The sequence below is a fragment of the Heterodontus francisci genome, chromosome 3 (assembly GCF_036365525.1).
Source record: "Heterodontus francisci isolate sHetFra1 chromosome 3, sHetFra1.hap1, whole genome shotgun sequence".
NCBI classification, from domain to species: domain Eukaryota; kingdom Metazoa; phylum Chordata; class Chondrichthyes; order Heterodontiformes; family Heterodontidae; genus Heterodontus; species Heterodontus francisci.
Window position 1 is genome coordinate 186,468,130 of NC_090373.1, and position 12,971 is coordinate 186,481,100.

Here is a 12,971-nt window from a genome sequence, read left to right on the forward strand (position 1 = left end):
TAGCTGCCATGCTTCATCACACAGCAACAGCCAGATCACTTTAGAGGATTTGAGGAACGAGCAAACAAATTAGATTATACCATGTGGCTCATGCGGAAGAAAGGAATCTCCAGCACAGGCTTGATGGGCCAAATGGCCTGCTTTGGTTCTGTAATATACTAATACTCTATAGTTTATTGTGTTTGTACATGGCACAGTTGGTAGCACTTGTGCTGTTGAGTTGGTTATGGCTTCAAGACTGACTTTAGGACGCACCGGCCTAGAATATCTATAGGGGAATCTTTCGAGCTCCCAGTATTACTTTGTCAGGAGTTCAGCAGAACCCATGGGACAGTTTGCTCCACTTCACCAGACAATCTTCCATGATGTAGTACTGAAGGAGTGCTGCATCTTATGGGTGAGACATTAACACTAAATCCAAGCCTATCTGTAATGTAGAAGTGAAAGATCCCATGACACTTCTTATGTCACGTCTTACCCCTCCCTCAAACAAAAGTAATTAACTGGCTCTTTAACTCATTTACTCCTTGTGGGATCTTGCTGTGTGCCAAGTTGGTTGCTGTGTTTGCCTACATAACAACAATGACCATACTTTCACAATAATCGACTGGCTGGAAAGTGCTTCGAGATATCCTGAGACACCATAGAAATGTAAGAATAACTATAGTCAGGAGAGGGGAGGAGAAATCTGGAAAAGCAGTTGGAGAGGGCGCAGAGGAGATTGATCAGAATGGTACCAGGGATAAGGGAGTTCAGATATGTGGAGAGACTGGAGAAGTTGGGTTTATTCTCCTTAGAGCAGAGAAGGTTACGGGGAGATTTAATAGAGGTGTTCAAAATTACTGTATGAGGGGTTTAGATTGAGTTAATAGAACAAAGAACAAAGAACAAAGAAAATTACAGCACAGGAACAGGCCCTTCGGCCCTCCAAGCTTGCGCCGATCGAGATTCTCTATCTAAACATGTCGCCTATTTTCTAAGGGTCTGTATCTCTTTTCTTCCTGCCCATTCATGTATCTGTCTAGATACATCTTAAAAGACGCCATCGTGCCCGCATCTACCACCTCCGCTGGCAACGCGTTCCAGGCACCCACCACCCTCTGCGGAAAGAACTTTCCACGCATATCCCCCCTAAACTTTTCCCCTTTCACTTTGAACTCGTGTCCTCTAGTAATTGAATCCCCCACTCTGGGAAAAAGCTTCTTGCTATCCAACCTGTCTATACCTCTCATGATTTTGTACACCTCAATCAGGTCCCCCCTCAACCTCCGTCTTTCTAATGAAAATAATCCTAATCTACTCAACCTCTCTTCATAGCTAGCGCCCTCCATACCAGGCAACATCCTGGTGAACCTCCTCTGCACCCTCTCCAAAGCATCCACATCCTTTTGGTAATGTGGCGACCAGAACTGCACGCAGTATTCCAAATGTGGCCGAACCAAACTCCTATACAACTGTAACATGACCTGCCAACTCTTGTACTCAATACCCCGTCCGATGAAGGAAAGCATGCCGTATGCCTTCTTGACCACTCTATTTACTTGCGTTGCCACCTTCAGGGAACAGTGGACCTGAACACCCAAATCTCTCTGGACATCAATTTTCCCCAGGACTTTTCCATTTACTGTATAGTTCACTCTTGAATTGGATCTTCCAAAATGCATCACCTCGCATTTGCCCTGATTGAACTCCATCTGCCATTTCTCTGCCCAACTCTCCAATCTATCTATATTCAGCTGTATTCTCTGACAGTCCCCTTCACTATCTGCTACTCCACCAATCTTAGTGTCGTCTGCAAACTTGCTAATCAGTCCACCTATACTTTCCTCCAAATCATTAATGTATATCACAAACAACAGTGGTCCCAGCACGGATCCCTGTGGAACACCACTGGTCACACGTCTCCATTTTGAGAAACTCCCTTCTACTGCTACTCTCTGTTTCCTGTTGCCCAGCCAGTTCTTTATTCATCTAGCTAGTACACCTTGGACCCCATGCGCCTTCACTTTCTCCATCAGCTAAACCGTTTCCACTGGCAAGGCGGTTGGTAACCAGAGGACACAACATTTAGATAATTGGCAAAAAAGCCAGAGAGGAGATGAGGAGAATGTTTGTTTTTTTCACTCAGCGGGTCGTTATGATGTGAAAGCACTATCCAATAGGGCGGATTCAGTAGTAACTTTCAATGGAGAGTTGGATCTCTACTTAAAAAGACAACATTTCCAGGCCCATGGGGTAAGAGCAGGGGGAGTGGGACTAATTGGATAGGCTCTTTCGAAGAGCCAGCACAGGCAAGATGGGACAAATGGCCTCCTTCTTGTGCTATACGATTCTATGATAAGTTGAGATTGCAAAAGTGACTATAAAATAGAAAGTAATAGCTCAGAGAGCTAGTGTCCTTGTGCTGTGCTGTGTTGATTCAGCCTAAGATAAATAGTATCATAAGAGATAATATAAACAAACAGCACATAACTATGGGGGTTGGGTTTTGGGAATCGATGACTTGTAATGTGCCAGCTTGTAAAATGCGAGCCTGAGGCTGAATCTATAAGGATCTGGTGGTCTATTTTGTGCTGCAGGATCTCAGGCTAGTGTCAGAGTAAAAAAGCAGAAAAACAATGGACTTCCCTGGACGGTTTTCAGCCACGTTACTGCTGCTGGGTTATCTAGGCTGGCTCTTTTGTAAAGAGTGGAGATCAGGCGTTTCATCTGCTGCTGGAGAAGGTACGATTTGCAACCCCTTTTCTGTATGCTGAGAGTTAATAATCCGTGCGGGTTCCTGACAATCATAGCCAGAAGCTATGCACAGCTTCCACTGTATTGCTGGGAAATAGTATTTGAGGAGCTGGGCAGAATCCTGAATCAACGTGTAATTGTGAATGTTACCGTTGTCTCTCAGCTTTTCATGACAAACAACAACAATCTGAATTTACATAGTGCCTTTAACATATTTAAACTTCCCAAGGCACTTCACAGGAGCGCAGACAAACATTAACACTGAGCCAAAGAAGGACATATTTGGAGGGGTGGCCAAATGCCTGGTCAAAGTGCTAGTTTTTCAGGAAGGTCTTAAAGGTGAAAAGGCAAAGAGGCTTGGAGAGGGAAGTTCAGAGCTCAGATGGCCGAAGGCACCGCCGCCAATGGTTGGGCAAAGGGAGTGAGGGATGCACCAGAGGCCAGAATTGGAGGAGCACAGGGATCTCAGAGAGACATTAAACATTCCTTCATGGAGGAAGATACAAAAAGCCTCCCAGAAATACTAAAGAACCAAGGGATTAGTGAGAATTAGGAACTGAAAGAAATTAACATTGGTAAAAATGTAGTACTGGAGAAATTAATGGGGCTGAAAGCTGATAAATCCCCTGGACCTGATGATCTATATCCCAGAGTGTTGAAAGAAGTGGCTGTAGAGATAGTGGATGCATTGGTGATCATCTTCCAAATTCTGGAGCGGTTCCTGCAGATTGGAAGATAGAAAATGTTACCCCACTATTTAAGAAAGGTGGGAGAGAAAACAGGAAACTACAGACCTGTTAGCCTTACATCAGAAGTAGGGAAAATACTAGAATCTATTATAAAGGATGTCATAACTGCACACTTAGAGAATAATTGGGCAGAGTCAAGATGGATTTATGAAAGTGGAATCATATTTAACAAACTTGTTAGAGGTTTTTGAGAATGTAACTAGTAGAATAGATAAGGGGGAACCAGTGGATGTAGTGTATTTGGATTTTCAGAAAGCTTTCGATAAGGTCCCACACAGGTTAGTATAACACTTGGTATTGGGGTAATATACTGGCATGGATTGAGAATTGGTTAATGGACAGAAAATAGAGAGTAGGAATAAACGGTCATTCTCATATTGGCAGGCTGTGACCAGTGGGCTAACGCAAGGATCAGTGATTGGGCCCCAGCTGTTCACAATCTATATCAATGATTTGGATGTGGGGGCCAAATGTAATATTTCCAATTTTGCTGATGACACAAAACTAGGTGGGAATGTGAGTTGTGAGGTGGATGCAAAGAGGCTTCAAGGTAGAGGCCTGCTTTAGGTCGGGAAAAAGAACCCGACCCAAACCCTATCGAACCACAGCGGACACGAGCCCGAGCCAGCCCGAGTCCCTCCGATTTTGCACTGAGCCTGACCCAACCTGAACCCGCCACTACTAGGCCCAACCTGAGCCCCACCCAACTATAAATTTACTTACCTTCCTGACATCGAACCTGCAAGAAGCTGCAGCACATGCACGAGAAGTCATAATGACGTCACTCGCTTGCTGCGCAGACTCAGTTTCATCCCAGACTCTGAGCTCAGGTAAGTTTTTTTTATTTTTAATGCTTACCAGCAGAGCGCTTACCTTGTGTGTCCGGCCCGACCTGACCCGACTCGATCTGGATTCGGCCTGACCCGAGCCGAGCCCGAAAGCCGACCCCGGAAGATGGGCCCGACCCTGACCCCGACCCCGACCTGAACCCGACACATGTCGTCGGGTCCCGTTGGGTTCGGGTCGGGTAGCAGGCCTCTACTTCAAGGGGATTTAGACAGGCTAAATGATGGGCAAGAACATGGCAGATGGAATGTAATGTGGAAAATGTGAAGTTATCCACTTTGCTAGGAAAAACAGAAATACAGAGTGTTTTTTAAATGGAGAGAGATTGGGAAGTGTTGATGTCCAAAGGGACCTGGGTGGCCTTATTCATAAGTCACTGAAAGCTAACATGCAGGTGCAGCAAGTAATTGGGAAGGCAAATGGTATGATGGTCTTTACTGCAAGAGGATTTGAGTACAAGAGTAAAGAGGTCTTGCTGCAATTGTATACAGCTTTGGCGAGACAACACCTGGGATATTGTGTAAAGTTTTCGTCTCCTTACCTAAGGAAGGATATACTTGCCATCGAGGGTGTGCAACAAAGGTTCACCAGACTGATCGTTGGGATACCGGGATTGTCCCATGAGGAGAGATTGAGGAGATCTTCTCTAGAATGTCGAAGAATGATTTCATTGAGGCATACAAAATTCTTACAGGGCTTGATAGAGGAGATGCAGGAGGGATGTTTCCCCTGGCTGGGGGTGTCTAGAACCAGGGGACACAGTCTCAGAATAAGGGCTAGGCCATTTAGGACTGTGATGAGGAGGAATTTCTTCACTCAGAGGTAGTGAATCTGTGGAATTCTCTACCCCAGAGGGCAGCGGAGGCTCAGTCATTGAGCATGTTCAAGATAGAGATCAATAGATTTCTAGATATTAAAGATATCAAAGGATATGGAGATAGTGTGGGAAAATACCATTGAGGTAGAAGATCAGCCATGATCTAGATGAATGGGAGAGCAGACTCGAGGGGCTGAATGGCCTACTCTTGCTCCTATTTCCTATGTTACTATGTTCCTTCATTCGTTGAGTAGACATACAGTCCCATGACACAAATTGTATTGAAGTGCAGCATCACTGTCATGGCACTTCCTTCTGGAAAGGAAGGAAAACAACTTGCAAACCTTTCTTCATGACAAAGGTATCATTTTCGATGCCACTTTGTAATAGTGAATTTAGGGACTGATACCAGAAACTCATCTACCTGATATGACAATATAGAAATTTGAGCAACTTGAAAAATTGTCTCTTTGTTTTTGTGACAGCAATGCAGATTGTAGGGCCAAATAATTGAAGTGTTTGAAATTATGAAAAGGTGGGGTAGGGTTGTTGGAAGCAGAGTGAGGGGTCAAGAATGAGGGGCCAGTGATACAAGATTAAATATAAGGGATTTAGAATAAGAGGGCAGGAGAAATTTTGTCACATGATGTGAGGATGTGGAATTCACTTCCAGGTTTAGTGGTTGTAATTACATCCATATCCAAGACTGGGTTGGATAGGTGGATGAAGGACAAGCAGCCTGGAGGAATATGGAAACAGGAATGGTTAAAGGTGACTGGAACTAATTACCCACAGGGTGGGTAAAACGATAAGATGGACTGTTGAGCAGAGAGGCGTATTTCCGCATTGTAGTTTTATTGCTTCACACACAAAGTGATCATCGCTTGGAATCGACTTCTGGGCAAGTGAGTGGAGGCAAACTAGGCCTGGAATGATGTTCTATTGGAGGCACTACAGGGTCCTTCTGTAGTGACGGGCAGTAGCTTCTACCAGTGGCTTGATTGGTATCAGCTCTGCTTGAGTGTGTTCCTGAGCCGTGAAGAATGGAAGGAGAAGAGCTGACGAAATGGTAGAAAATTTTTAAATGTTATCCTTACACAGTGTCATTTATTTCTTTTGCTGCAGCAGGTCCTGGTTCAGCGGTAGTGAGCGGGCCCATGACCTTTGACTCCTTCCTTCACAATCAGCAGCTGAGGAAAAAGCTGCTGAGGTCATTCTGCAATCAGGGGCCAAAGGTCAACAGGCTCCGTCAGCCCAGCTACTTTTCCAGGCTAAGAGTGAATGAGCGTCACGAGCTGGTGTACTGCAGTGTGCCTGATGTTGGCCCAGCGAACTGGGACCAGATGTTAAAGACCCTGAATAGCCTGCCTGGGCAAGTGGAGAAGATAGTGAACGAGACTGCACCATTACAGGCACCTCACGAGAACCTGAGCCATTATGACATGACCACCATCAAGAGCCTGCTGGCGTCGTACACCAAAATTATCTTCATCAGAGACCCCCTCTGGCGCCTGCTCTCCACTTACCATCACCACGGTGCCACAGAGGAGCCCTTTGAAGCATTTGTTCAACGCGTGTTAGGGCAGGAGTTGAAACCGGCTGCCAGCTGGAAGCCCCTCGTTGAGCTATGCCACCCGTGTCTTGTCCGATACGACTATGTCATAGTGCACGGGCTCCTCGACCAAGAGATGAGACATCTTTTGCGTCGGATAGGCATCTCGGAGGAGGTGGAGCTGCCCAAGTTCCAGGACTTGGAGGAGAGTCTGACGTCCCAGGTGCTGAAGGAGCAGCACTTTGGCCAGCTCTCAGCACAGCTGATGGGCAAGTTGTTTCAGTTTTACCACAGAGACTTCGCTGCCTTCAATTTCACCAATGGTTCAATCTTGAATTAAATAACCCTTCCAAAAAAAAAAGACATCGACTGGCACAGCTTAAAGACCCAGCAGTAGGAGTTGGGTGTGCAGTGAGATGGATGCTTGCCGTTTATCTGTGGGACTGGGGTTCAAATGCAGCTAATGGGGTGTAAGGATGCTCGTGAAGTGGGTTTGGATAGCCTCAGTCCAGTTGGTAGTGGGCATGGCCTGCTGGCACAGATTGGCAATTTCATTCAGAGAGACTGCAGGGTGACTGGAGTGGGAAATGCAAAAACATGTCACATTGGTGCAGCAGAGGCCACTCCTTTAAGGAACAGAGGTCAGTTTTATTTCTAATCTAGCTGCACTACACAGGATCTGCAAGTGCTCACTGCTGAAGTGGTGCAGTTCCATTCCCCAGCGCTAACTTGCTTCACTCCGGTAAGCATCCAAGAAAACACCAGTATGATACCAACAGAGGAGCTAAGAGTTCTCCCGGTGTCTTGGCCAACATTCCTCTCACAACCCGCACCACCAAAAAGAAAAGCAAATACAAATTGCATGGACAGTCATGTCTGTGGGATATTGTTGGGACTGAAAGTGCCTTTGCTTAGACAACAGTCAATGGACTTGGATTGGTAATGCATTGAGGGTAACTTATGACAAACAGGAAATGGGCAGATTCAGGTCAGGGAGTCACATTGAGTGGGCTTCTAAAATGGGTGTCCGACTTGATGCCTGATTGTTTCCTGCCCAGAAGGTTGGGTGAACGCCCCCCTCACCACCGCTCCCCGCTCCCCCACGCTGTTTGAAGTGTCTGGAAAATTGAGACAAAATGCGATAATGTACGATATAGATGCAAATATTGTCATCATTATACTTAGTCAGCAGACTACAGTGAATGAAAGTTTGGTGTCCGATCGCCATGATCCACAGAGAGTTAAGCCTTTGGTTGTAGCTCAATCTTGTTGGTTCTGGGTGAATTGAGTGGGGGAAGAACATTCAGCAAATGGAGACCTTTCAACTTGTAGGTTTGGTAGCTTCTCTCATACAATCATAGAATTATAGAAGTGTACAGCATGGAAGGAGACCATTCGGCCCATCGTGCCTGTGCCGGACGAGATGTATTGGAGGGAGTCACCCAGCCTGATTTATGGGATTGAACTTGTCCTACCTGTTCTAGCTGTAAGAATTCAACATGAAATTAATTGGGTCGATTTACAGTGCAAGACTAATAATAAAACTAGTACTAATTTTTCACTCGTAGGCAAAGGGCTGATCACAGAATCTGAAATCGCAGATTCGCATCCCAGCCCGCCTCCGGGAAAGCTCCCTGACACATTCCCGTTGCTGGGGAGCTTTCCCGGAGGTGGGCTGGGATGCAAATCTGCGATTTAAATAATTAATGCCCCACTTTGGGGCGATTTAGAGCGACCACCGGCAGGGGAGCAGCAATCCTCTGCCTGGGGAGGCCACCAGCTCAATGGAGGCGGCCGCTGTTGCAGGTGGGGGTGGGGGCTGGGTGTTGGTCATGGGAGCTGGAGGCTTCCTGCCTGCTTTGGCCCCTCTGAATTGTCATTTCAAATTGATGCCTCTCAGGCTGCCTCCATTCTGAGAAGGTGCCAGTCCAGTGATTGGGCCGACATTGGGACCCCCATTTGGTCTCAACGTCAGGGTCATGAAGCCCATGGCCAAATCCTGCCCCGAGAGTCTGGGTTCCATGAGAGAGCGGGCTGACAGAAGGTTGGATATTGGGACTGTAACATCACAATAAAAAATGCTGCAACATCAGAATAATCTGCAAATGATATTTTATTTTGAATTTCATGACTATGCTCAGTACAGAGATTTGAAACTGAAGCGAATAACAGAATACCGATATCACTGTCATTAGACTGTAATATTAATGTGCAATGTTAGATTGCAATGTTGCTTGTAATATCTGGCTGTTTTATTAAATTTTTGTAAGAATTTTAATGTTAAACTGTGATACTAATATTCATATTTTAATATTAAATTGTAATGATAGGCTGCAATATAAATTCTGATAAATGATCACAGGATCAAAAAATTAGCTTGTAATGTTAATCCTGCCGATTGGTAATTTATGGAGCAATTTTTAATGAAATAAAAGGCTGATTATCGCGGTTAATGTTCTCCTAAATTCTAATAAAGATCTTGGCCTTTTGTGGCCACAAATTTTATTTCCAGTCCTATAAACAATGAACCGCCTATGTAAATATAATAGAACAATGGATCAACATTTAGAAGCAGAAAAAACAATATCAACATGTCCACTCCCACCATCACAGTTTCTTGGTGAACCAATTGAATCACTCAAAATGTCCTTTTTGAAAAAAAAAATCTACCATTTTGTTCAGTAACTGAAATTTCTGATTTCCAAAATAAAGTTTGAACAAAAAGCCAACAAAATACATATTTCGTATGAACATGGTTAAATTTGCTCATTGAATTGTCTTCTGCATTATTAAAATTTTTCTTCATTGCCTCCGCCTGGGTTTACCTCAGCACGAGGAGAGAGCTAACAGCCAGTCAATGCCTGCTGAGCGTGTGCAGTGTACAGAATTTCCAGGCAGGAGTTGGAGAATAAAACTATACATTCCATTAATTTGAGAAAATTTGTGAGTTTCTTTGCTTTTTCCAAAAGACTTGATTTCTTATTTCTCATTTCTTATTTCAAGCAAGTGTTTACTGTTCTGGTACAAACTTCTCTAGGCAGCACCTCAGATTATCAGCAGCTGTGATTCGCCACAATTATCTCAGAATCATACAATGATACAGCACAGAAGGCTATTCGGCCCATCATCCCTGTGCCAGTTCTTTAGTACAGCTATCCAATTAATCCCACTCCCCCTGCTCTTTCTCCCATAGCCCTGTTAATAATTTCCCTGTTGAGCATTTATCCAATTCTTGCTTTCTTTGCCAAAAAAATGCGCTTATTGAGAATGGGCTTTAATTCGGTTCAATATGCAGTTAAAACATTTCCATTCTGATTCATTTTTACGGCTTACTGAATTTTTTAATGCACCAAAGTTTGGAAATGGCCTAATAATATACTTTGAGTACTTTTGAGATAATTTTTGTTAGTTTATAGATTTTTTTAAAGACTGTACAGGGTGGATAGATTTTTCAGGCCTGCTACTGGGGCATAAAACAGGCAGTGGGGCGGATCGTCCAGTATAGCAACTGTCCGATTATTATTTTCATAATGGGTGGTTAAACAACACTGCCAATTTTATACCAGGTGGTAAGGCGAAAATTTCCATCTACATATCTTCATCTCTCCGCTTCTCACTCCTCCATTTAGAGGTTTAAAACCTACCTCTTTGACCAAGCGCTTGATCAACTGACCCCTTATTTGTCTTATTATCCATTTTTATCTGCTGATGCTTCTATGGAGCATCTTGAGAAATTTTACGATGTTTAGATAAGGGACGCAGTTTTATGGGTAGGACTGACAAGGATGACTTCAATCTTCCAAATATTTAGTTGGTGGAAATTTCTGCTCGTTCAATACCGGATGTCGGACAAGTATTGTGACAGTTTCGTGTCAGTGGGAGGGGTCAAGAGAGGTGGTGGTGAGGTAGAGCTTGATGACGTCAGTGTACTCGTGGAACCTGACGTGTTTTTGGATGATTGTGCTGAGGGGCAGCATGTAGATGAGAAATAGGAGGGAGCCAAGGATAGATTCTTGGTGGACACCAGAGGAAACGAGGCAGGAGCAGGAAGAGAAGCCATTATAGGTGATTCTCTGGCAGCTAGAAAGGCCCCTTCCATCATCTGTCAACGCAAGTCACCATATTCCTTTATTGGGAAGCAATTAACCTAGAGTAGTTTTAAGACCAATCCTCTGAGTTTAAATATTGAATAAACTGCCGCCTTTGTGCGATCCGGAAAATTACTTGCTAAATTCCACCAGCTGATCAGACTTGGGTTTTCATGGTGTCCTAATCAGAAGGACAGGAGGTCGGGTTAAGGAGAGTGGTGCAGATCCCACACGTTTGTGTTCCATTGATCAGTGTCCCAGAAGTTAGCGGTTGATAAAAATCAAATTCACCAATTATGATCAAAGACTCCCACACCCACTCATCAGAAACAAAAGTCTCCTCGGCTCAGGTTACACTTCGACATTCCAGGGCGTAAAGGTCCCTGGTTCTGCAGGAGGACACTGGAGAAAAGAAAACAAAGTTCATTTTGTTTGGTTTTAGAGAACAAAAGAAATTACATTTCAATTAAAGAGAGAAAAATGGGGGTGTTTGAATCATGGTGTCTCCCATCCACAGGCCTTTTGTTTTAAATGCAAACCTCCATCACCGGTTTACAATCCCCAGGAGTGTGTCACTATTTGCAGGGAATCCCCAGGAGTGTGTCAGTATTTACAGGGAATCCCCAGGAGTGTGTCAGTATTTACAGAGAATCCCCAGGAGTGTGTCAGCATTTACAGGGAATCCCCAGGAGTGTGTCAGTATTTACAGAGAATCCCCGGGAGTGTGTCAGTATTTACAGGGAATCCCCAGGAGTGTGTCAGCATTAACAGGGAATCCCCGGGTGTGTGTCAGTATTTACAAGGGGTCCCCGGGAGTGTGTCAGTATTTACAGGGAATCCCCAGGAGTGTGTCAGCGTTCACAGGGAATCCCCGGGAGTGTGTCAGCATTTACAGGGGTTCCCCGGCGGGTGTGCCAGTATTTACAGGGAATCCCCGGGAGTGTGTCAGTATTTACAGGGAATCCCCGGGAGTGTGTCAGCATTTACAGGGAATCCCCGGGAGTGTGTCAGCATTTACAGGGAATTGCTGGGAGTGTGTCAGTATTTACAGGGAATCCCCGGGAGTGTCAGGATTTACAGGGAATCCCCGGGAGTGTGTCAGTATTTACAGGGGGACTCCAGGAGTGTGTCATTATTTACAGGGGGTCTCCGGGGGTGTGTCAGTATTTACAGGTGGGCCCTGAAGTTTGTCAGTATTCCCTGATGCTCTCTTCAGTATAAAGTTTGAAAAGCACAGGGGTAGACATACACAATGTCTCCAATATCCACACCACACATGGTTGCCTGATTATCAGCTGTGTGGATCAACATTACCAATTGTTGCTTATTAATCATTAAGTGCCTCACTTGCTATCATTAATAGTTCCAGCTGCATGCTGGATTGCAGAGTGTTGCCTGTGCATTAACCTGGCTCAATTGGTAGCTGTTTGCTCCATTTGGCTCAGTAGGATATGGGTTAACGCCCCTACTCCGGAGACCCGAGCTGCTGACCTTTGCTGGCACTGTACTGAGGGAGTGCTCCACTGCTGGAAGTGTTGTTAATTGGAGATGTGTTGAACAGAGAACCAGACTACCCTCTCAGATGGTTGTAAAGGCCCCGTGGTACTATTTCAAAGAAGAGTAGGGGAGTTCTCCCGGCGCCCTGGCCAATATTTATCACTCAATCAACATCACAGAAAAAAAAAATCAACTGATCCTTCATTTCGTTGCTTGTTATGGGATCTTTCTGTGTGTAAAATGGCTGCTGCATTTGCTGACAGAACAACAGTGACTACACGTCAAAAGTAATCCATTGTGTGGCATTTGTTGATGCGATGAGGTGACTTGGTAATGCAAGTACTGTCCTGATGGAGCCCAGGGCTATGATCAGCTCCGTTTCATGGGGTCAGGCAGATCATCCAAGGGTGGGATGTCATGGAATACATCCCTGGGAAGGACGCTGACACAAATGGTCTTGAGAGGTGATTAAATATGTTGCTGACAGAGAGAGGCACTCCTCACAATCTCTCGATATAGAGTATTGTCTTCAGGTCTGGAAACCACACCTCAGGAAGGACATTTTAGCCTTTGAGAGGGTGCAGTGCAGATTCATCACAGTGATACGGGAGCTAAAAGAGTTATATAATGAGGACTTTTTCCATAAACTATTTTCTTGAGTGTAGAAGGTTAAGAGCTGATCAAAT

The 12,971-nt window shown here is 44.8% G+C and overlaps 2 protein-coding genes across 4 annotated transcripts in view; one reads left to right on the forward strand and one right to left on the reverse strand.

The window, feature by feature from the left end:
- The first annotated feature begins 2,505 nt into the window (after positions 1-2,505).
- LOC137365101 (carbohydrate sulfotransferase 9-like) lies at positions 2,506-9,630 on the forward strand. Of its 2 annotated transcripts, none has more exons than XM_068027901.1 (2): positions 2,506-2,724; positions 6,274-9,630. In XM_068027901.1, the coding sequence occupies exons 1-2, from the start codon at positions 2,619-2,621 to the stop codon at positions 7,038-7,040; spliced, it is 873 nt and encodes a 290-aa protein (XP_067884002.1). In that variant the 5' UTR covers positions 2,506-2,618; the 3' UTR covers positions 7,041-9,630. The 2 variants fall into 2 exon arrangements, with proteins under 2 accessions (XP_067884002.1, XP_067884003.1); XM_068027902.1 differs by having other exon boundaries at positions 6,277-9,630.
- Positions 8,804-12,971, reverse strand: part of LOC137365075 (xanthine dehydrogenase/oxidase-like) — a 162,208-nt gene continuing 158,040 nt past the window's right edge. For both annotated transcript variants that reach the window (XM_068027900.1, XM_068027899.1), the window contains exon 37: positions 8,804-11,190. In XM_068027900.1, the coding sequence (XP_067884001.1) occupies positions 11,140-11,190 (51 nt within the window). In that variant the 3' untranslated portion in view covers positions 8,804-11,139. The remainder of the gene's footprint in view (positions 11,191-12,971) is intronic.